Below are 23,131 nucleotides of genomic sequence, written 5' to 3' on the forward strand. Positions count from 1 at the left end.
TGGGAAACGGAACGAGCATGAAAATGTGAAGACATTAGTTGGGCAAATCACTGAAGTTGCTTACGAGGCTGAGGATGTTATCGACACATTCATCCTCAAAGTCGCAGAACAGAGGAAGAGGAATATTGCGGGAAAGATAATCTATGGCATTACGTACGCAAAAATGCTCCACGATGTTGCAAAGAAGATAGAAGGTCTCAACAAAGAGATCAACAAAATCTACGATAATATAGAAAAGTACGGAATTGAAAGAGATGAAGCAAGTGTAGATGCAAAAGCGGAGAAGGCACTGCACAGACGTAGGAGACACGTTGAGGAAGATGACGTGGTGGGCTTCCTTCATGACTCTGATACATTGGTGAATCAGCTAATTACTTACGGAACACAGAATTCAAAGCTTGATGTCATTTCAATCATCGGCATGGGTGGGCTGGGAAAGACCACTCTAGCCAGAAAAATCTACAAAGATGATCGCGTCAAGAGTCACATTTCATTGTCGTGTATGGGCGTATGCATCTCAAGATTTCAAAACCAGAGAGTTATTGCTGGAGATTTTAAAATCCCAGATTCCAATATCAGATGAGTTGACAACGAAACTCCAAGGGATGAGTGAGGAACAGGCAAAAGAGTTCCTAGTAGAGAAATTGTTCAACTGCTTGCAAGGGAAGAAGTTCCTAGTAGTCATGGACGACATATGGAAAACCCAAGTCTGGAATGAGGTAAAAGATGCTTTTCCTGATGACTCCAATGGAAGCAGAATATTAATTACCAGCCGCATAAATGAAGTAGCCTTATATGCAAACCCTACTCCTCCTTACTTTCTCCAATTTCTTAACAAAGATGAAAGTTGAGAACTCCTGCGTAAAAAGGTGTTTCAAGGAAGAGAATGTCCTCCCGAGTTAGAAATGCTGGGGAGACAAATTGCAGAAGGTTGTCATGAGTTGCCACTTTCAATTGTGGCATTAGGTGGTCTTTTAGAAAACAAAGAAAAGACACACCGAACATGGTCCAAAGTGATTGCTGATGTAAATTGGTACCTTACTGAATGCAAAGACATGCTAGCCTTAAGCTACATATACTTGCCTCGGCGCTTGAAACCATGCTTCTTGTATATTGGTGGATATCCAGAAGATTTTGAAATCCCTGCAAGGAAATTGATCAAACTATGGATAGCCGAGGGATTCATACAGCACACCGGGAGACGAAATGACGTAGCGGAAGACTAAGATAACTAATCAAAGAACAGCATCTTCGATTCTGCAAGGAGAAGCATTTTCATCTTCTACCCCAAAAGATAAAATAAGCCCGCAGGCTAAAAGAAAGATAAAACTCCGCAAAGTATTTGAGAGAGAATTCTCTGATTTTATAACAATTCAATTGATTCTGAGTTTTACATAATAAGCAAGCCTATTTATAGAAGAGAAATACTTGTGGAAAAAGTAAATCTATCCATAATAGTAAAAGTAAACCTTTCCTAATAGCAATAGTAAACCTTATTCTAGTAGTAAAAGTAAAACTTATTCTAAAAGGAAAAGAAATAAAACAAATCCAATCCTAGTAAGGAAAGAAATAAAGCTACTAGCAAATCTAGTCCTAGTAAAGAAAAAACATAAAGTCTTGTCTTGACGATCAAGTCTTTCCTTTTGTACTTCCATTGTCTGCGAATAGGTAAGCTTCTAATTAAACGGTGCTGCTTCAGTATTATTTTGAACATCTTTTCTATTTTCGTTTTCATCGAAAATATTAATAAATTCCGTCCTACATCACGAAACATTGAGAATGTTGCTGACGATTACTTGGAGGAGCTTATTGATCGAAACTTGATCCAAGTGGCTACTAGGAGGTCAGATGAAGGAGCGAAGACATGTCGTATTCATGATCTTCTACGAGACATATGCATAACCAAGAGCGTGGAAGAGAAGTTTCTTTACGTAGCTAGAGATGATAACCCTTCATCCTAGAAAACCTCTCGCAGACTTTCCATCCAGAGTAAAATTATTCATCAGTTTATTTCTTCAAACACCTCTGGCACTTCATATGCTCATTCTTTTTTGTCCTTTTTTGGAGAACAATCTGGGCCGAAATTTCAAGAAATCCACTGGAAGTGGGTCTGCAACAACTTCAAAATGCTTCGGGTGCTTCATTTGGAGCTAGTTGGCTATTCCGTTCCTCAAGAGATAGAAGCACTTATCCATTTGAGGAACTTAAAGATAAAATTCTTTGATATAATGGGAGATGTTCCAGATTCCATTGGCAACCTTACGAATCTAGAAACACTTGCCATAACCGCAACCGATTTTTTTGCTACGATACGTTTGCCAGACTCGATAATGAAGCTGTCGCGTTTAAGGAATTTGTATGGGAATGTGAGTTTACCTAAACACTTGGTTACATCTATGTGGAACCTCCAAGTCCTTTCGGTTCGACTATGGGACTCACAAATTGTGAGTCTCATGGTGGAGGGCAAGCTTCCTAATATAAGGAAATTAGGGGTAATGAGGGTCAGGCCTAGCAACAGATGGGATTTAGAAGGTTTTTTGGCAAGCGTCTACCATTTAAGTCATCTCCAGACATTGAAAATCTCATATTTTAGTGAACATATTATTACTCTTCTTAATTCTTTTCTAGAGACAATTACAAAGATCAGCTTAATTGGTGTGTGGTTAGACGACGGTGGCATGGAAGTGTTGGGAAAACTTGCCAAACTTTGGATACTGAAACTAGCACATTGCCTTTCTTCTCGTGGTCTCCACATCCATGCACATTCGTTTCCCCAACTGCAAGTCCTAAAATTGATAGGAGTGGAATTAATTGAAGAATGGAAAGTGGATGAAGGTGGAATGCCAGGCCTAAGGCATTTGGTTATCGATGGATGCCTTAAGATGACGATGCTTCATTTGGAACTACGGAGTTTGACTGCCTTGCGAGAGGTGGAGGTGTTAAGGAGCAACTTTTATTTGGCAAACATGTTTCAGAGATTGCAGATGGAGCTTGGTTTCAAGCTACTCGTCTATCCTCCTCTACACGCTAACTTTTATGCAAGCCCGAGGGATCGATCGATAATTGCCTTGACCGGAGGTATATATAATTATTTATATACTTTTATCTTTTCTTTCTATTATTCTTTCTTAAATTACAAATGCAATAATATTGTAACATGAGTTTTGATATATATATATATATATATATATATATGCTTTTGGTACGTACATAATAAAAAGGTAATTTGAGTGTAGACTGAAATTACATATCTTTAATTTGCCATGCAGGGGGTGAGCTCTGTGGATGGTTAGGAGCGCAGGAAAATAGAGGGGAGATGATTGGGGATGGAGTTGATGTTTTAATTAATGAAGAGTTTCTTGATGATTTAATTATTTTGGGTTTTTTTTTTTTTTCCTCATCATCAAGGCCGGTCATGTTAAGGATTTATGCCGTTGATCCCTTTGTAGATGATCAATATGAGTTGGTCTTTGGCAAATTTATGTTAATGGACTTGAGTTTACTTAGGTATATTAATTACTTATGTTTCTTATATTTTATTAATATGGGACAAACTTTATATGTGAATGGATCACAACAATCTTCCTTCACTTCTGAGTCTCTTTTATGCATGTTGACCCAGCTCTCTAATCCATTTCAAATTCAAATGCAAACAATATCATTAAAAAAATCAAGGTCTTTTTTTATTATTATTATAATTTACTTGAAGACTGTTTAAAAGATTATTAATTAGTTAATAAATAAAAGACAAAAATAGTTAATAATCATTTCATAAAGTGATAAAATATCATTTCTCTTGTAAATGTGGAATTCAGGTATATCCTATGTCCCCGTAAATCTAATAATGATTTTTTTTAAAAAAAATAAGAGGATGATATAACTTTTTTTTTTTTTGTTTTGAACACAGGATGATATAACTTAATTATAAGAAATAAGAAAGGAAAAGAATCATTCTTCTAAAAAAAAGAAATACTGTAACCAATAAGTGGAGGAAATTTATGTCCTCTCACAGACGCTCTCTCTCGGCCGCCCAACGTGTCGTCCTGCTACAAACTCCTCAATGCGAAGCGGCCACGTAACCAATGCTGTTCAAACTCGAGGAAGAACTCAAACTCTTCTCGAATCTCGACTCTCATACTCTCTCTCTATCTCTCTCTCTCTCTCCCTGCAAAAAGAAGAAGAACAGGAGCCATGGCCGTTTCGTGCCCAGAAGCCACCAACCTCACCACTGCACCCTATTCAATAGAGCACATCCTTTCCAACACAGACGCCGATAACGCCAACCGGACCTTGTCATTCTCTACAGTCAAACTACCCCACCTCACCGACTTCCTCAACGACCTCCAAACCCACCCCAACCCATTAGACCGCAACCCATTCTACCACCCTTCCGAAGGCTTCTACGTCTCCCAGAACGACGTCATCCTCCGACACATCCTCTACGATCTCTCCTCTCCCCCCCACTCCGCCGCCTACCATCGAGCCGGCCCGCGCAACCGAGTCTTCTTCGACCCGTCTCGAACCCGGGCTGCCATCGTCACGTGCGGGGGGCTCTGCCCTGGTCTTAACACCGTCATCAGGGAGCTGGTGGTGGCCCTCTGGGACCTCTACGGGGTGCGTCAGATATTCGGGGTGAAGGCTGGCTACCGCGGATTCTACTCCTCGGAGCCTGTGGAGCTGAATCCCAAGCTGGTCCACAGCCTGCACAAGAAGGGTGGCACTGTGCTTGAGACCTCTAGGGGTGGTTTTGATCTTCACAAGATCGTCGATGGAATCCGGGATCGCGGCTTTAACCAGGTTTTCTTCTGTCTTTCAAGTCTGATACTCCATGAAACAATTATATATGTTAAATTTCTTAGCTTTGATTTTACGTTTGATGATGATCAATGGGGTCCTCAACCTTTGAAATTCATGGAACTTTGGAAAAGGCTTTGGTCTTACTTAAATTGACTGAAATTTAGTCACCCTTACCTCTGATGTTTGCCTATGCATATTTCTAAAATTCCCCTGCTTTTCTAGTCGTTAATAAACACAAACAGACCTTAAAGGGTTTAAGGTTGAAAATTTAGATATAATGTTATGTAACAAGAGAATTTAGGCATTTGTCCTCTTTCTTTGTTTTTGTGGAATAGCCTACACTCTACAGGGCTTGAGTATTTTTTTTTTTTTTTCTTATTTATTTGAGCTTTTAAACCACTCACATAATGAAGCAAATGCCCTCAAGCATTCGAGGACCTTAACTCTTAAACCTCTGCAGACGTCTTCCTCCTTATACCGACCACCGTAAGAGGGTAATAGCTCTGTTCGTATGATTTGTTTGAGACTTGATAATAATGTTTTTAATTGTTGAGGTCTTCATATCTTTTTCCTCACATTAAAGCTTTTATGTTCTCTCAAGCTGGTGATAGAACACAATGGGTAGAATAATCATCACAAGCTATGAGGGCAAAAATAGTCATCTATAGTGTAAACGGTTTCATCCTTGGTGGATAAAAGACATGGAGGATGGTTATTGTTATATCTTAAACAACACAGAACCTGAGGGTTCTTTGCAGAAAGAAGTATCAAGGAAGCTCGGTTTGTGTATGTAGAAAGTAGGACTGTCTATTGAATCACACTGTAAACTATACAGGAGGGGCCTATATAGAGGTGGATTACATACGATAAAGCAATGTGGGACCATAGTACATTGACCATAATACAATATAATTACCACAATACAATGTGGGACATATAACCTAACAGTGTAATTAGCAAGAAAATAACAAATGAGGGGAACTAAAGGAATTGTAGAGATTCATTAAAGGCCAGAACTAACGTGCAAGTCTTGCAATAGAAATTCTCACTAGAAGGTCCAATAATTTCTAAAGAGCCTTGTTCCTACATGTGGTTTATTACCCAGGTTTTATGGGGTTTGCTACACAACTCATATTAGTAAGTCATGGTTATATATCTTCTTTTTTGGATAGTAGAGTCATACGTTATAATAAGTTTTATATTCTTGTAATTGAGGCAGGGAAAATGATACAAACACTCCTGCTGCACAACTTGTGCACTCACAGCAGGCACAAGGGAGTGGGACCCACACACTGGGTCCCACTCCCTTGTGACTGCTGTGAGTGCACAAGTTGCGCTCGAGGAGTGTAACGATCACTCCTCGGCAGGCAGATTCTCAGCTGCCAATCATGGTAGACTTTATGTAGCTCAAATATTTTTAATTGTATGGAAGAGTCTAATGGGGTTCCTGTATTTGCTTATCCCCCATACATATAAACAGGTGTACATCATAGGTGGAGATGGCTCGATGCGTGGGGCTGTGAAGATATTTGATGAAATACGTTGCCGGAAACTGAATATTGCAGTTGTTGGGATACCCAAAACCGTAGACAATGATATTGGAATCATTGACAGATCATTTGGATTCCAGACAGCAGTAGAAATGGCACAGCAAGCAATAAATGCAGCTCTTGTGGAGGCTGAGAGTGCAGTTAATGGAATAGGCCTAGTGAAGCTAATGGGTCGAAGCACAGGGCACATTGCCCTTACTGCAACATTGAGCAGCCGTGATGTGGACTGTTGCTTGATTCCTGAGAATGAGTTTTACTTGGAAGGAAAAGGAGGGCTGTTTGAATTTCTTGAGCAGCGGCTGAAGGAGAATGGGCATGCGGTACTAGTAGTTGCTGAGGGGGCTGGACAGGATATGATACCAAGGACTGATGCACAGAAGGAGGAGAGGGATGAATCTGGCAACCCTGTCTTCTTAGACATTGGTGGGTGGTTGAAGTCAGAGATAAAGAATTGGTGGGCAAGAGACCATCCAAATGAGTTGTTCACTATAAAGAACATAGATCCAACATACATGATACGTGCAGTTCCTGCAAATGCTACAGATAGCCTGTATTGTACACTCCTAGCACACTCGGCAATTCATGGGGTTATGGCAGGGTACACTGGATTTGTAGCCGGTCCTATAAATGGAAACTATGCCTATATACCATTGGTGGAGGTGGCACGGGCTAAGAATGAAGTTAACATAAAAGACCACAAATGGGCATGGGTCAGATCTGTCACTAACCAGCCCAATTTTGTGAGGAACTAATCCTAATAGTATCGTGACGCCGTCCACAGACTGAGCCATTCACAACCCATGGTCGCCGTCCCACCAGACGCAGATCTAGAGAACACCGGACTCAACCCGCCTAATGTCCATGCCATCCCAACTGTGCCGTCAACCACCGTGCCATTCCATGTCATCGTATCCTCAAACTGAGCCATCAACACCGCCACACATCTCGAGTGTCACAGCCTCATCTCCTCACACCATCTTTGTTCATATGGCTTAGAAAAAAAAAAAAGAAAAAAAAAAAAAAGGGTTGACGTGTTAGTAGAATTGGATTCTCGTAGATGTGTAAATTTTATTTCATTTTTAATTATTCAGTTGTACTAGGTTAATTTTATTTTGCTGGACCTTGAGGACAAGGTCCTTTTAAGGGGGTAGGAATGATAGGGTAAGATTAGGGTAAGAACCTAAGAGGGGGAGTTGGAATGGAATTCCAACTCATAAGGATTAGATTAGTTAATATTAGGATTAGAGTATGTTTGAATTTGAATATTAGGTGTTATCACTTTAGATGTTATCTACTTGTATTTCTATTTAAAGGTCATTTGGTTGTTAATGAGAATAATGGAGAATTGATATAAACTTTTGTCTTGTGGTTTGTTTCCAGCCTTAATTGGATTTACTAAGGATCTGCCTCCATCTATTAATTAGAGTTCATTATCAACACAATTTTCCTTCCATTTTCACATTCCTTCATTCTTCATCCATTCTATCAGAAAGTTCGGATCATATGGGACTCAAAAATAGTGCGTCTCGTGATGGAGGGCAAGCTTCCTAATAAAAGGAAATTAGGGCTAATGCGGGTCAAGCCGAGCGTCAGATGGGATTTAGAAGGTTTTTTGGCAGGCGTCTACCAAATGTCATCTCCAGACATTGAAAATTTCATATTTTAGTGAACATATTATTACTCTTCCTAATTCTTTTCCAGAGACAATTACAAAGATCAGCTTAATTGGGGTGTGGTTAGACGACGGTGGCATGGAAGTGTTGGGAAAACTTGCCTAACTTTGGATGCTGAAACTAGCACATTGCCTTTCTTGTCGTGGTCTCCACATCCATGCAAATTCGTTTCCCCAACTGCAAGTCCTAAAATTGATAGGAGTGGAATTAATTGAAGAATGGAAAGTGGACGAAGGTGGAATGCCAGGCCTATATAAGGCATATGGTTATCGATGGATGCCTTCATTTGGAACTACGGAGTTTGACTGCCTTGCGAGAGGTGGAGGTGTTAAGGAGCAACTTTTATTTGGCAAACATGTTTCAGAGATTGCAGATGGAGCTTGGTTTCAAGCTACTTGTCTATCGTCCTCTACACACTGACTTTTATGCAAGCCCGAGGGATCGATAATTGCCTTGACTGGAGGTATATATATATATATATATATATATATATATATATATATATATATAATATAATATACTTTTATCTTTTCTTTCTATTATTCTTTCTTAAATTACAAATGCAATGATATTGTAACATGTGTTTTGCTTTATTAATACATATATATATATATATATATATATATATGCTTTTGGTACATAATAAAAAAGGTAATTTTGAGTACTGTAGACTGAAATTATATATCTTTCATTTGCAATGCAGGGGGTGAGGTCTGTGGGTGGTTAGGAGCGCAGGAAGATAGAGGGGATTGAGATGATTGAGGATGGAGTTGATGTTCTAATTAATGAAGAGTTTCTTGATGATTTAATTATTTTGGTTTTTTCATCGTCAAGGCCGGTGATGTTAAGGATTTATGCCGTTGATCCCTTTGTAGATGATCAATATGAGTTATTAACAGACGAAAACAAGAGGGCACGAAAAACGCTGTGTAGGGGTTATTTGTAAAAGAAGAGTGAAAAGGAAAGTTTTGGTTGTAGAGGAGGAGGGAAGCACCATGCTTCTCTCCTCTGGTAGTGTTTGTTTTTGTTTTTATCTTTAGATTCTGAATAATTGTTCTTCTCTTTAGGTGTAGTTTGCATCCGTAGAGAAGAAGGTGTTTTATTCCCGTCCTGCTATGGGATTGAGAAGGTGTTTTCTGCTTTTTTATTTTTTTTCTTATTCTTCTATTTTGTTGTTTATTTACCGTGTAGACCAATCTGGGACGATGTATTTCATGGTCCTGGGTGAAAATCGTTTCTGGAGGTTAAGATTGATTTGTGGTTTCTGTTCAAGTGGCCGCGACTTTAGCCGTGAAGGAGAGGTCTACCTGACGGGTGCTCATAGATCGGAGGCTGGGGGTTTTTCTGTAAGAAAGTATCACAATCCTTCTATAGTGGGATGGCGTGTCGGCTAGAGGCAGGAATCGGACAAATCTTGGCGATTTGAAATCGAGGTGGTTACTCTATGTGTGCTCATGGGTTAGCGCCAGTGGGATTTTTGGACCGGTTTTTACATCTGATTTGAGGGCAAAAAAAAGTCAACGATTTCTTCAAGGAAGGGAGATTTATGGGGAAAAAATAGGAGAATTTTTTGGCCAGAAAATTCTGTAGAAGTTGGCGTTCTTTTTGTCAGAGAGGCCGGTTTTTTGAATGGGCCCAAACAATACGGGAGCCTCGTGCTTATCATCTATAAATTCTAATCTGGATATTGTAATGTAGGAATTATATAGGTGTTTGGCTAGATTTTTTCTCAGGGTATCCGGAAAATGTAATCTCAGTCTTGAACTCTGGTTTTGTAGAGCATTTTGGCTCTACTGGTTTGATGAATGAAATTGATTTATTTCTTCAAAAAAAAAGATGATCAATATGAGTTGGTCTTCGGCAAATTTATGTTAATGGGCTCGGGTTTAGTTTACTTATGTATATTAATTACTCATTTTTCTTATACTTTTGATTAATAGGGGACACAAACTTTATAAGTGAATGGATCACAACAATTTTCCTTAACTTGTGAGTCTCTTTTATGTTGATCCAACTCTCTAGTTCTTTGCACAGTCTAACAATTATATCATTAAAAAAAAATCAAGGTTTTTTATTTATTATATATAATTTACTTGAAGACTATTTAAAAGATTATTAGTAACTAATCTCCTTTCCTCACTCAATTAACTAATTAGCTACTAAAACGAGGTGAACTTCGTGATCCTTGGCTTGTTCCTCCTAATGCCGCCACAACTATTATGTCATGTGACCCATGCCCTATGGTAATTAATTCCTTACTTAATAGATAACAATAAAAATAAAGAGTAATGCTACGTACATAATTCTCATTCCATTTTTATTGTTGAGCAGTTCTTAGATCAGTATTTATTAAAAGTGATTTTTTTTTTTTTTTTAATAATTGATGAATACTGCCATATCAGTCAAATAAAATGAGAGTTGAGTATTTAAAATTACTCAACAACAAATTACGCTTTCTTTGCCTTCAAAAAATTGGCTCATTTAGTATCGAGTTCAATGTAAAAATTTTAGGAACGGTTTCATTTGTCTTTTATCTCATAAAGCTCAACTCTTTGATAAGAAATAAAAAACGAGTTAACATTTAGACTGAGACGGAAGAATTTCTATCAACTTCAATCTAAAAATCATTATATATCCTTTAAACATGTAAGAAGTATATAGTTTATTTAATAATTTTATTAAAAAATTAAGTCATTTTCATGTGTCAATTAAAAGATCGTGTAGGTTAAAAATACAGATGACGGTTTTATAGATGAGTTAAAAAAAAATGAGAGACGCTCTAACTTCTCTCTAGAATTTTTCCTTCTCGTTTGCTACTGGTGCTCCCTCCATGGGAGGGAAGCTTTCCATCATTTTCTGCCATCCTCTCACCCTCCCCACAACCACCCAACAACCCACCAACCCATACCCAAATAAGTTTGAGAGCTTTCTCTCAAACCACCAAGCCGGCTTTGCTCCGGTTCCTCCCCCATAGAGCCGGCCTTGCACCGAATTTATCTTACCTTTTTCCAGCTATCGTCTTACTTTCCTCCAACCAGCAGGCTTGTACTCGCCAATCCCCCTTCATCCTCCATGGTTTTAGAGTTTGGAGTCGGTGTTTTGATCTTAGATCTATTCACTGTTTTCCTCTCTCTCTAGTCTTGCTCCTCAGCACTGGGTTCACCAGAGTCTCTAGAGTCTGCCGGTGGTCTTCCTCTTCTCCTCCGTCGCTTGGAAGATGGCGCGTGCTTCCCACGCGCCAGTACTCTCTTGGATTCAACCGGCGCGTGGAGATTCCGATTGCACCCTCCTCCACTTTCCGCTCCAACCCTCGGTGGTTCCGGTCGATTTCGCCGTTCCCTACTACTGAGAGGTCGTCCTTGGGCGGCGCGTGGCTCTCACGCGCCTCCCGGTAGGGCTCCCACCCTGCCTCCGCCATTCTTGTTGCTGCTGTTTTTGTGTTTATTTGTTTGTTTTATTGGACTTATTTGTTGTACCTCTCTCCCCTTATTTACCCCTGTTTTGGTGTTTGGGTCTTTGTGACTCAATACACTTGTGAAATCATCTTTAATGGTGACCCCCGGCTTCGTGGCATCCGTGCCTCAAGCTAATGGGCCGGCATCTTCGGAAGCATTGCCCCCACGTACTTTCATTCATAGATTATATTTTGGGTTGCCCAAGCCCTACTATATTTGTGTTTTTATTTTTAGTTTGTAATGGTTTCTGTTGTATTTATATAAAAAAAAAAAAAAAAAAAAAAATGAGACATAGTATATATATATTTTTGATCTTTCTACTTTTTAAAATTGTCATTAAATTTGGAGAAATAAATAATAAAAAAAGCAAAAGTGGCCAATAATTATGTTATAGAGTGACAAAATATCATTTCCCTTAGATCGGTGGGATTCATGTAGATCCGACATATGTCCCCATAAATCTAATAATTAATGATTTAAAATATATATATATCCTGGGTTTGCCTAAATTATAAATCACTCATTGTGGTACAAAAAGTTCATAGACGGTCTCTGTGGTAAACTACAATTACAAATCACTCATTGAACCCGCTTTCTGTCCACCAAATTAACAAATTCTGTTAGTTTGCCACGTCATACTTAATAAGAAATCGACATATGTCCATTACAATAAAAAAATATTAATAAATAAAACTTAAAAAATATTTTATTTTATTTTTAAAAAAATAGAGAATAGCAAAGGAGTGGCTACCGGGGGTGGCCCGACGATGTCTGGGGGTGGCGCATGGCCTCTCCTAGGCCTTGGGTTGCCACATGCCGATTTTTAATTATGTATGATGTGGCAAATTAACGGAATCTATTAACTTAGTGGATGGAAAATGGGTTTAAGGAATGATTTGTAATTATAGTTTAACACATAGACCTTCTATAAACTTTTTATACCACATAAAATGATTTGTAATTTAAATCAATTCTAAGGATTAATGGTACAATTATTCTTATAAGAATAAGAAAGGAAAAGAATCATCCTTCTAAAAAAAAATAAAAAAAAATACCGCAAGCGGAGGAAATTTATGTCCTCTCAGGCTCTCACAGACGCTCTCTCTCTCTCTCTCGGCCGCCCAACGTGTCGTCCTGCTACAAACTCCTCAATGCGAGGAAGAACTCAAACTCCTCTCTGACTCTCTCACTCTCTCTCTCTCTCTCTCTGCAAAAAGAAGAAGAGCAGGAGCCATGGCCGTTTCGTGCCCAGAAGCCACCAACCTCACCACTGCACCCTATTCAACAGAGCACATCCTTTCCAACACAGACGCCGATAACGCCAACAGGACCTTGCCATTCTCTATAGTCAAACTACCCCACCTCACCGACTTCCTCCGTGACCTCCAAACCCACCCCAACCCATTAGACCGCAATCCATTCTACCACCCTTCCGACGGCTTCTACGTCTCCCATACCGACGTCATCCTCCGACACATCCTCTACGATCTCTCCTCTCCCCCCCACTCCACCGCCTACCATCGAGCCGGCCCGCGCAACCGAGTCTTCTTCGACCCGTCTCAAACCCGGGCTGCCATCGTCACGTGCGGGGGGCTCTGCCCCGGTCTCAACACCGTCATCAGGGAGCTGGTGGTGGCCCTCTGGGACCTCTACGGGGTGCGTCAGATATTCGGGGTGAAGGCTGGCTACTGGGGTTTCTACTCCTCGGAGCCTGTGGAGCTGAATCCCAAGCTGGTCCACAGCTTGCACAAGAAGGGTGGCACTTTGCTTGAGACCTCTAGGGGTGGTTTTGATCTTCACAAGATCGTCGATGCAATCCGGGATCGTGGCTTTAACCAGGTTTTCTTCTGTCTTTCAAGTCTGATACTCCATGACACAATTATATATGTTAAATTTCTTAGCTTTGATTTTACATTTGATGATGATCATTGGGGTCCTCAACCTTTGAAATTCATGAAACTTTGGAAAAGGCTTTGGTCTTACTTAAATTGACTGAAATTTTGAAGCCACCCTTACCTCTGATGTTTACCTATGCATATATCTAAAATTCCCCTGCTTTTCTAGTTGTTAATAAACACAAACAGACCTTAAAGGGTTTAAGGTTGAAAATTTATATATAATGTTATGTAACAAGAGAATTAAGGCATTTGTCCTCTTTCTTTGTTTTTGTGGAATAGCCTACACTCTACAGGGCTTGAGTATATTTTTTTTCTTATCTATTTGAGCTTTTAAACTACTCACATAATGAAGCAAATGCCCTCAAGCATTCGAGGACCTTAATTCTTAAACCTCTGCAGACGTTTTCCTCCTTATACCGACCACCGTAAGAGGTTAATAGCTCTGTTCATATGATTCTGTTTGAGACTTCATTATAATGTTTTTAATTGTTGAGGTCTTCATATCTTTTTCCTCACATTAAAGCTTTTATGTTCTCTCAAGCTGGTGATAGAACACAATGGGTAGAATAATCCTCACAAGCTATGAGGGCAAAAATAGTTATATATAGTGTAAACGGTTTCATCCTTGATGGATAAAAGACATGGAGGATGGTTATTGTTATATCTTAAACATCACAGAAGCTGAGGGTTATTTGCAGAAGTATCAAGGAAGGTTTGTGTATGTAGAAAGTAGGACTGTCTATTGAATCACACTGAAAACTATGCAAGTAGAAAGTATGACTGTCTATTGAATCGATCTGAAAACTATGCAAGTCTTCCAATAGAAATTCTCACTGGAAGGTCCAATAATTTCTAAAGAGCCTTGTTCCTACATGTGGTTTGTTACCCAGGTTGTATGGGGGTTTGCCACACAACTCATATTAGCGATTCAAGATTATATATCTTCTTTTCTGAATAGTAGAGTCATACATTATAATAAGTTGTATATTCTTGTAATTGAGGCAGATTCTCAGTTGCCAATCATGGTAGATTTTATGTAGCTAAAATATTTTTAGTTGTATGGAAGAGTCTAATGGGGTTCCTCTATTTGCTCATCCCCCATACATATAAACAGGTGTACATCATAGGTGGAGATGGCTCGATGCGTGGGGCTGTGAAGATATTTGATGAAATCCGTTGCCGGAAACTGAATATTGCAGTTGTTGGGATCCCCAAAACCGTAGATAATGATATTGGAATCATTGACAGATCATTTGGATTCCAGACAGCAGTAGAAATGGCACAGCAAGCAATAAATGCAGCTCTTGTGGAGGCTGAGAGTGCAGTTAATGGAATAGGCCTAGTGAAGCTAATGGGTCGAAGCACAGGGCACATTGCCCTTTATGCAACATTGAGCAGCCGCGATGTGGACTGCTGCTTGATTCCTGAGATTGAGTTTTACTTGGAAGGAAAAGGAGGGCTGTTTGAATTTCTTGAGCAGCGGCTGAAGGAATATGGGCATGCAGTACTAGTAGTTGCTGAGGGGGCTGGACAGGATATGATACCAAGGACTGATGAACAGAAGGAGGAGAGGGATGAATCTGGCAACCCTGTCTTCTTAGACGTTGGTGGGTGGTTGAAGTCAGAGCTAAAGAATTGGTGGGCAAGAGACCATCCAAATGAGTTGTTCACTGTAAAGTACATAGATCCAACATACATGATACGTGCAGTTCCTGCAAATGCTACAGATAACCTGTATTGTACACTTCTAGCACACTCGGCAATTCATGGGGTTATGGCAGGGTACACTGGATTTGTAGCCGGTCCTATAAATGGAAACTATGCCTATATACCATTGGAGGAGGTGGCACGGGCTAAGAATGAAGTTGACATAAAAGACCACAAATGGGCATGGGTCAGATCTGTCACTAACCAGCCTGAATTTGTGAGGAACTAAACATTGAACCACGCTGTTGTTCCTAAAGTGTGTTTCATCTAGGCTCTGTGGTCTCTTGAAGTGATTCTTACTGAGGGTTTATGGGCTATTTGAACTGGACACCAGGTATCAGATTATTGCTGGTAATGTTTTTACTTGTTGGTAGCAATACAAGCAATAGAATAAAGAGTTTCTGAATACTAGTGAATGAATATGCTTCCCATAACGATCCAGTGGGAGCTGTATGTTGTGTTTATAAAATGTACAGTTTGGATTTGTTACAGAGGATTCAAAACTCAAAACATAAATTACACTATCTTATCTTCAGCTAACGTATTGTTATCTTGATCTTGTGCTTGAGTGGATATCTTGTTGTCTTTGTCTTCTCCCTTCTCTGAATTCTTTTGGTGTTTGATCTTATCTGCAGAACTGGTATTTGAATTTGTAGATTCTTTCTCAATATAGAAGGACTGAATTATGTTAGAGTAAGTTTAGTATAGTATAGGGCTATTTTGGCTGTGTTTGATTTGTGAAGTATCGGATGAAGAAGAATGTCAAGTGACTAGCTGAAAGATATTTTCTTGGGAAACCTACACTTAACCCTCAGTACCACCTTATTTATAATGTCCTCCAAGAATTCGTGCTATTCCCTAGTAATGATAGGGCAACCAACTATGTAATAGCTATCTATTCATGGGTCTATTCCTCCTGCGTAACCCTGCGTACCGAATGTGTAGTTATTATCATTCTTTTGGTGGCCGGTGATATTTTGGGTTGGATTCTGGGGTCATACATATCTCCTACTTTGTGCGAAACCGCAGTCATAGGGAGCAGTTTTGGGCATTGAGTGGTGAGTCTAAATGAGTTTTAAACAAGCCAATTTGGCAACCAAATGCTCTTTTCTATAACTAGACAAAGTGTAAAAAGAAAAGGTTTCTTTGATTAGGAATCGCCAGTAATCTTTCCTTCTTTTTTTTCTTCTGCAAATTGCTCATCATCTTGCTGTGTCACACACTTTTTGTAAAGATAGGGAACCCAATGCTCTTTATGGCTTTGTGAATGCTGGGGAATCTCATATCTTGTTGACTATGTGGCCTTCCAAAACGATGCATCGACTTTTACAAATCTCCCAACCTCCCCTTTTATGTAGAATCTGGTGCTTGCCAGGTCAAGTAAAAAAAAAAAAATTGCCATGGCGAATTTGGCTTAGAATTGGACCCATCTAGTTTACATTCCGCTCCACGAGAAGATCCATGGAACTAATTTGGGGACGGTCTAGAGAAGTTGCTACCACTGCCATTGGATGCTTATAAGATCTGTGAAGATTGAGAAGCACAGATAAAGATAAAAGCACAATCTGCTTTGGCATATGACGAGGTTTACTCCAAACTGTGTTTGATGATATCATGAGAGTGGCAGGAAAATATATATATGGTACTGCCTTCAGAACTCCCATGGGTCTTTTTTTTTTTTTTTTTTTGTTTTTTAAAGCAGAGACAAGAGGGACTCTAAAGCTGTGTTGACAAGCGGCCAGTACTAGACAAAGCCAACATGCGACGTGGTATAGCATGTTAGAGATGTCATTCGTGTCAAAAGACCGTTTATTTATTTATTGTCTGCCTTGGATCGACTGCCTACTGCTAAAAAAAATCAAGCATAGATCTCTAGCTTGAATGACATAATAACTATCAGATTTGGACCTATGATGGGTGGGGGATTTCTTTCTATAATTGATGTCTTGTAAGACCCTATAGCTGATCTGTACAAATATCATAACTTAAAGAAGATCAATTGCTTTCTTGCTCAAATTATTGGTTTGTTAATTATCATTTTGTACTGCTGAAATGGGCAAAAGAACAAATAAGAGAGCAGAGCATGGACACATAGCGAAGAAGTCCGTCACTACCTGATATATTATTTCTCGCTAAAGACAATGACACCATCCCCGGCCCCTTTCATTATATATTACTCTACAATCTACATGGGCTTGATGTATTTTCTTTAAAAAAATCTTAACATAAGATAATTTTTATTTTATTTTTTATTTTTTTATGTTACATCAAATGAGAAAGGCCTGTCCAAATTCCCTCATCCTTACCGACGTCCCACTGTTTTTAATTAGTACTAGGGATGAAATGTCACATCGTCTATAAATGTGTGCGCGTAAAACAAGTGAAGGGCCCTTTCCCTTCCCAAAAGAATAACGCAAGAAGGGTTGTCATTGGACCATTTGGCAATGGCACCGACTTATCATGGAGGGTAGTTTTGTCTTTGAAAATAATCTCACATGAATATAATAATATATCAGTTAGTAATAATGACATGAGTTTCTTCCACTTTACTCCTCTTCAGTGCTCAATTACACACGCCCCCACATTCTTCTTCTCACTTCCAATTCCTTCACTTCACCCGCTTAAAACCACCCCCTCAAGAGTGTATAGTGTTTAAGCACTCTGAGACTGGGACACAACTTCTCAGATATACCTTAACGTATGAATGAATGAATGAGACAAATATGTTAGAGCCCAGAGCCAGATTCACAGCAGCAGATCTTCTTTCTCTGATACTCATTGTAAGCTCCTATCTAAAGGCAGAATCAGCCATTGGAGTGAACTGGGGAACCATTTCATTCCACAGGCTGAAGCCCTCCACTGTGGTGGATCTCCTCAAGGACAACAAGGTACAAAAAGTGAAGCTTTTTGAAGCAGAGCCAGATGTTATGAAGGCTCTCATGGGGTCTGGGATTCAGGTCATGGTTGGAGTTCCCAATGAGATGCTGGCTGCCCTGGGCTCATCCACTGTGGCCTCTGATTTGTGGGTTCGCCAGAACGTCTCCAGATATATGGGTAAAGTTGGTATTGATATCAGGTATCGCACTTGTGTTGTGCTTCTTTCTTGTTATTTTCAAATTTTCTTCTTTTTCTTCTTTGGGGTCGTGTGTGATTGTTCAGAAAAGGTAGGAAAGTGAGAGTCAAGAAAGATTATATATTTTGGATCTTATTTCTTTTGTTGTTTTGGTTACCAGAAGTGGGATGATAGACTCACCTTACTACAGAACAACACTAGTGTTAGGTTCAGTTTACTTCCTACCTATTTCTTCTAACCAACCAAGTAAAAAGTATTAACCTTTCCCACATTTTGTATATCACTGTTGCTATTTTTGTAGTGCCCTTCATCTTTTGGGATTGAGTTACAGCGTTCTTGGTCTTTTAATTAGCTCTGTTGATGAAATTTGAAATGGCTCATTTGGTGATTTGCTTATAATCTTCGATTTAGAACTCTCCATTACACAAGCCAGTGTCTTGTCTGAATTTTGGTGTTGAAGTCGTTAGCACAAAATATATATTTTACTGCATACAATTCGGCTCCCTTATGAAAGCTAAGTGACAGGCTGATAAGTGATAGCAGATATTATTCCAGAAGATAAATTTCTATCCTCTCTATAAAAAAAGTTTAATAAGACTGATTATTACTTAAAAAAAAAAAAAAAATTGTTTTTAAAAACATTTTTGGAGTTTAGATGTGCCAGTAATATTATATATGCATCTATATATAGAAAATTGCTAACACATCTAAAAAAAAAACAATAATTTCTATATGTATCAGGAGTTCAATTTTCCAACAAGCTATTCAGTTCTTACCTTGTCATGTCAGGTATGTTGCAGTAGGAAATGAGCCCTTTCTTTCCAGTTACTCAGGTCAATATGAGCCCTATGTCATGCCTGCACTGCTCAACCTACAACAGTCCTTAGCCAAAGCAAATCTTGCAGGATATGTAAAGCTGGTGGTCCCTTGCAATGCTGATGCCTATGAGTCCGATCTTCCTTCTCAAGGGGCATTCCGACCCGAACTGGCCCAAATTATGACTCAACTTGTTTCGTTCCTCAACTCAATTGGTTCCCCATTTGTAGTAAATATCTATCCATTTCTAAGCCTCTACGGGAACTCGGATTTCCCGCAAGATTATGCATTCTTTGAGGGGACTACTCATGCTGTTACAGATGGAGCCAATGTTTACTACAATGCATTTGATGGAAATTTTGACACTTTAGTTGCAGCACTCAGCAAAATTGGATATGGTCAGATGCCCATAGTCATTGGGGAGGTAGGTTGGCCTACAGATGGAGCCATCGGTGCAAATCTCACTGCTGCAAGGGTTTTCAATCAAGGGCTCATAAATCATGTTCTAAGTAACCAAGGAACTCCACTGAGGCCAGGTGTCCCTCCCATGGATATTTATCTTTTCAGTCTACTTGATGAAGGGGCAAAGAGCATAATTCCAGGAACCTTTGAGAGACATTGGGGTATTTTTTCCTTTGATGGCCAAGCTAAATATCCACTAAACCTTGGTTTGGGCAGCAGATTGTTAAAGAATGCAAGGAATGTTCAGTATCTTCCATCTAGATGGTGTGTGGCAAATCCATCTACAGATTTGTCTGATGTGACGAACCACATGAAAATTGCCTGTGGTGTTGCGGATTGCACCACACTTAACTATGGGGGATCATGTAATGGCATTGGAGCAAAGGGAAACATCTCATATGCATTCAACAGTTACTATCAGCTGCAAATGCAAAATTCGCAGAGCTGTGATTTTGATGGGCTTGGTATGGTCACTTTCCTAGACCCTTCTGTTGGTGATTGTAGGTTTCTTGTGGGCGTCACTGATGTTAAGTCATCAAGTTTTCGACCAGTTTGTAGGTGGGCCATTCTTTGGGTTTTGTTTCTGTGGGGGCTTTGGGTCTTTGTAATGTGAAAAGAGGTTTCCTTAGTGGGTTTTTTCACAGTTCCCTCTTCTGAAACTACGAATGCAAAACATAGGGGATAGAATACGATATTTCATTAGAAAGGTTCAAAATCATTCCAGGTAGCTGATTGACTGATCGTATTATGTGAGAGAAAAAGTAAACGCATATGTATTGAATTATTTATATATACTTTTATATCCACACTACCTCTCTTTTTATTAGAAATAGATGTATCAGTCTGTCAAAGTTGCTGTGGTACTGACTGCATTCTCCATCTTGATCCCTTACGAAGTCCGATTAAGTTTTATAAGTATGTCAGAGGCTCCAATTGTAACTTTATTAATCATTTTGGAATGATAGCACAAATGTGACTAGTTTTTCCTTGCAAGACATCCATGAAAAGTGAAGTTTTATTGTTGGATCAAATCTTTAACAGCTCCCAGAGAACCTCCTTATTCAAGAAATAAGAAAGTCAGAACTTTATGCCGCATGAACATTGCTGTTCCAACGTAAGATTTATTCATTTTATTTGATGAGCATCAACACCATCTGTTAGTGACAAAGTATAACTCTTCTATGTTCTATGATGCATCAAGTGCAACATCCATCTTCACAACATGTTTTTCCACAGTGGATTAGTGGCTTCCAAATGAACCAGCAGCAGCGACAACCTTCAAAAATCACGAGGGCTGTAGTAAAAGTGGTTAAAACTGACTGAAAATCGTGAGGAAAGAGAATTAATAACTTACCTTGGGGATGAACCATATGCTCAAATGCATGCAGACGAGCACCCTGCATCACCTGTGCTGACACGATCATGGATGCCATTACCAGGAGCCATGCAAGAGCAATAACCAATTTTTCCTTTCTCACCATCTTCTGAACGACCAAATAGTGTATGACATCCCTCCCACTCCTACGTCTTATTTATACCAGTGTTTCCCAATCTTGGCATGTGATGCTTATCCAAAACATAAAAAGGGGGCATATTGTCCTTTGTCCATTCAAGAAGCGTTGGCTTCTGTCCAGTTAAACGCAAATGCGTCTACCATTGTTGACTTAGTTAGGTGGCTTAACCTTTGTTCTCATCCTCATCTTTCTTGATGTCCTTGCAGCATCATTTTAAAATAAAAATATGAAAAGTGATTCAGAAGAAGATATGATACTCAAGTAAAAATTCTACTGGTCACTGGTTGGTCATTTCATTTTTCTGCATAAGCCAAACATGTCGGTCTTGCTTGCACCAGTTGGGCTATATGAGTTAAATACATCACTAGACTACAATATTTCTTGTTTCTTTCTTTGGAACCTTATTGGCAGTGCAAGCATCCAGATTCTAGTATCTTTTTCGTTAATTTATCTACCATTTAGGTACAAGTAAAAACTTGATAACCGAGTCTTTGAGAATCCATTGTAAAGTAGGCGGTCAATTGGTTTGGAACTATTTTGTACGGTCAATATCATTTGAAAATTGATCTCTCAATATGAAACACCATCTGGCAATCCCAATTGCATTCTTTTCCCATTCCAAGTATCTCCAAGGTAATGCCAATTGTCTTCCTTTGGTATGACAATTGGCATCCGGCTGGGTGTCTTATTGATGTTTATGGATATAGAACGGTGTATGATGCAGGTTCTGCTCTATATAGGGCCTAAACTGTCCTCTATAATTAGAGGAAGGGATTAGTACTGGCCTAGTGCCAGATCAGAAGCTCTGGTGGTGATCCAGAGCTGTTTACCTAAGATTGAATTGGGGATGATTGATCAAGTGGTATGGGACTCAAAAGGAGGCACCTTCACTAGTTCTGAGACACGGGAAAGGCTTAGGAATAAACACTCGACTGTTGCTTGGCATAGGCTTGTCTGGTTTCCTGCTGTCATCCCTAAACACTCCTTTGCGCTTTGACTTGCTTTCCATGGGGCTTTGGTTACTAGAGATAAGATGTGTGGTTGGGGCTACATGGGTGTTAGCTTGTGTCTCTTTTGTCGTGCTTGTCAAGAAACCCAAGCCCATGTCTTTTTTTCTGCAGCTTCGGTGGACGGATTTGGAAAACTATTATGCAGGATTGCTCAGTACATACCCCTCCTACTGATTGTGATGAGATTGTATTGTGGAGTGTTGCAGAGATGCGTGGTAAAAGCTTGAACGCTAGTATCCAGAAACTTTCTCTTGGTGCTACTGTTTATCATTTGTGGTTGCAGAGAAACTCTTTGCTAAATGGTAAAACTTCCTGAACTGAAGAGAGGATGGTATCTAGAATCAGATGGGAAGTAAAAAGTAGGGTCTTGGCTAAGTTCCCTCCAGGATTTCCCTTGTAATGTCTGAGTTATTATAGTTCAGTTGAGCTATTGTATTTTTTGTGTTTTGGTTGTAGCTGGTTATGCAGCTTGGTTGTAGTTCTAGTTTGGAACACTTGTATCCAGTTTGACTGAAGAGTTTTTCTGCTGTATTTGGTTTCTAAAACTTTTAATTCATCCAAAAAAAAAAAAATTAAATCCATCATTTCTTATTAATTTAGTCTGGTATCAAAACAGAAATTTTGAGTTCAAACCTTGTGTCCATAATTTCACCTTCGTGAATGGTGCAATATGCTGCTGTAAAAGTGGCAGAGACCACTTTTATCTTTCACTTTCACATATGGGGACAAAATCATTGGAGAAGTCTCTTTGCTGGTTTTTTCTGTTAGTACTTGATTCACGGGTTGCAACTCTATAGGGAGGTTAAAGCGAACCAAACACCAATGGTTCCATGTTTAGATATCGAAATGTCTTCGAGCAAAACTCAATCCAAAAAATGGATGTTAAAGTATTTTCAAAATTAATATGTATATATATATTTATTTTGTGTCTTGGGAATATTTTAAAAGGAATGTGTTAAAGAGCATTAAATGAAGGCAATCTCACATGGGAAAAAGAGAAACTGTAGTTGGCATTTATAAGGCACAACACATTTTAAGCATTTAAAGTAATGCTTGGGTGTATACTCTTAAGTGTATACTCTAGTCCGGACGCACACGCTCGCATGCGCTTGTGTAGGAGTGGGCTGTAAGTGCGCTTGATTTCAATATTATACAGAAATAACTGTTGTACAGTGA

At 39.3% G+C, this 23,131-nt stretch overlaps 3 protein-coding genes and 1 long non-coding RNA gene across 4 annotated transcripts; 3 read left to right on the top strand and 1 right to left on the bottom strand.

Moving 5' to 3' along the window:
* Positions 1-4,043: 4,043 nt before the first annotated feature.
* Positions 4,044-7,685, top strand: LOC133868617 (ATP-dependent 6-phosphofructokinase 2-like). Its single transcript, XM_062305549.1, has 2 exons — positions 4,044-4,797; positions 6,278-7,685. Exons 1-2 carry the CDS (start codon positions 4,192-4,194, stop codon positions 7,097-7,099), a joined length of 1,428 nt encoding a protein of 475 aa, XP_062161533.1. The 5' UTR covers positions 4,044-4,191; the 3' UTR covers positions 7,100-7,685.
* A 4,889-nt stretch (positions 7,686-12,574) lies between these two features.
* Positions 12,575-15,620, top strand: LOC133868440 (ATP-dependent 6-phosphofructokinase 2-like). Its single transcript, XM_062305339.1, has 2 exons — positions 12,575-13,314; positions 14,488-15,620. Exons 1-2 carry the CDS (start codon positions 12,709-12,711, stop codon positions 15,307-15,309), a joined length of 1,428 nt encoding a protein of 475 aa, XP_062161323.1. The 5' UTR covers positions 12,575-12,708; the 3' UTR covers positions 15,310-15,620.
* Positions 15,621-17,644: 2,024 nt separating this feature from the next.
* LOC133867598 (glucan endo-1,3-beta-glucosidase 5) lies at positions 17,645-20,237 on the top strand. Its single transcript, XM_062304341.1, has 2 exons — positions 17,645-18,156; positions 18,943-20,237. The coding sequence occupies exons 1-2, from the start codon at positions 17,789-17,791 to the stop codon at positions 20,042-20,044; spliced, it is 1,470 nt and encodes a 489-aa protein (XP_062160325.1). The 5' UTR covers positions 17,645-17,788; the 3' UTR covers positions 20,045-20,237.
* Positions 20,238-20,506: 269 nt separating this feature from the next.
* On the bottom strand, positions 20,507-21,021 carry LOC133867590 (uncharacterized). The gene is made up of 2 exons (XR_009900115.1): positions 20,786-21,021; positions 20,507-20,707 (listed from the first exon to the last, which is right to left on the bottom strand). It is a non-coding gene; the product is annotated as an uncharacterized LOC133867590 (long non-coding RNA).
* Positions 21,022-23,131: the final 2,110 nt, after the last annotated feature.

Source organism: Alnus glutinosa, chromosome 5 (genome assembly GCF_958979055.1).
Source record: "Alnus glutinosa chromosome 5, dhAlnGlut1.1, whole genome shotgun sequence".
NCBI lineage: Eukaryota > Viridiplantae > Streptophyta > Magnoliopsida > Fagales > Betulaceae > Alnus > Alnus glutinosa.

What these genes read in the sequence shown, in the direction of transcription:
- LOC133868617 (XM_062305549.1), top strand. Translation starts at nt 4,192, where the DNA reads ATGGCCGTTTCGTGCCCAGAAGCCACCAACCTCACCACTGCACCCTAT. An exon ending in GGGATCGCGGCTTTAACCAG is followed by an intron (nt 4,798 to 6,277) that starts GTTTTCTTCTGT and finishes ACATATAAACAG; the next exon opens with GTGTACATCATAGGTGGAGA.
- LOC133868440 (XM_062305339.1), top strand. Translation starts at nt 12,709, where the DNA reads ATGGCCGTTTCGTGCCCAGAAGCCACCAACCTCACCACTGCACCCTAT. An exon ending in GGGATCGTGGCTTTAACCAG is followed by an intron (nt 13,315 to 14,487) that starts GTTTTCTTCTGT and finishes ACATATAAACAG; the next exon opens with GTGTACATCATAGGTGGAGA.
- LOC133867598 (XM_062304341.1), top strand. Translation starts at nt 17,789, where the DNA reads ATGAATGAGACAAATATGTTAGAGCCCAGAGCCAGATTCACAGCAGCA. An exon ending in AAAGTTGGTATTGATATCAG is followed by an intron (nt 18,157 to 18,942) that starts GTATCGCACTTG and finishes TTGTCATGTCAG; the next exon opens with GTATGTTGCAGTAGGAAATG.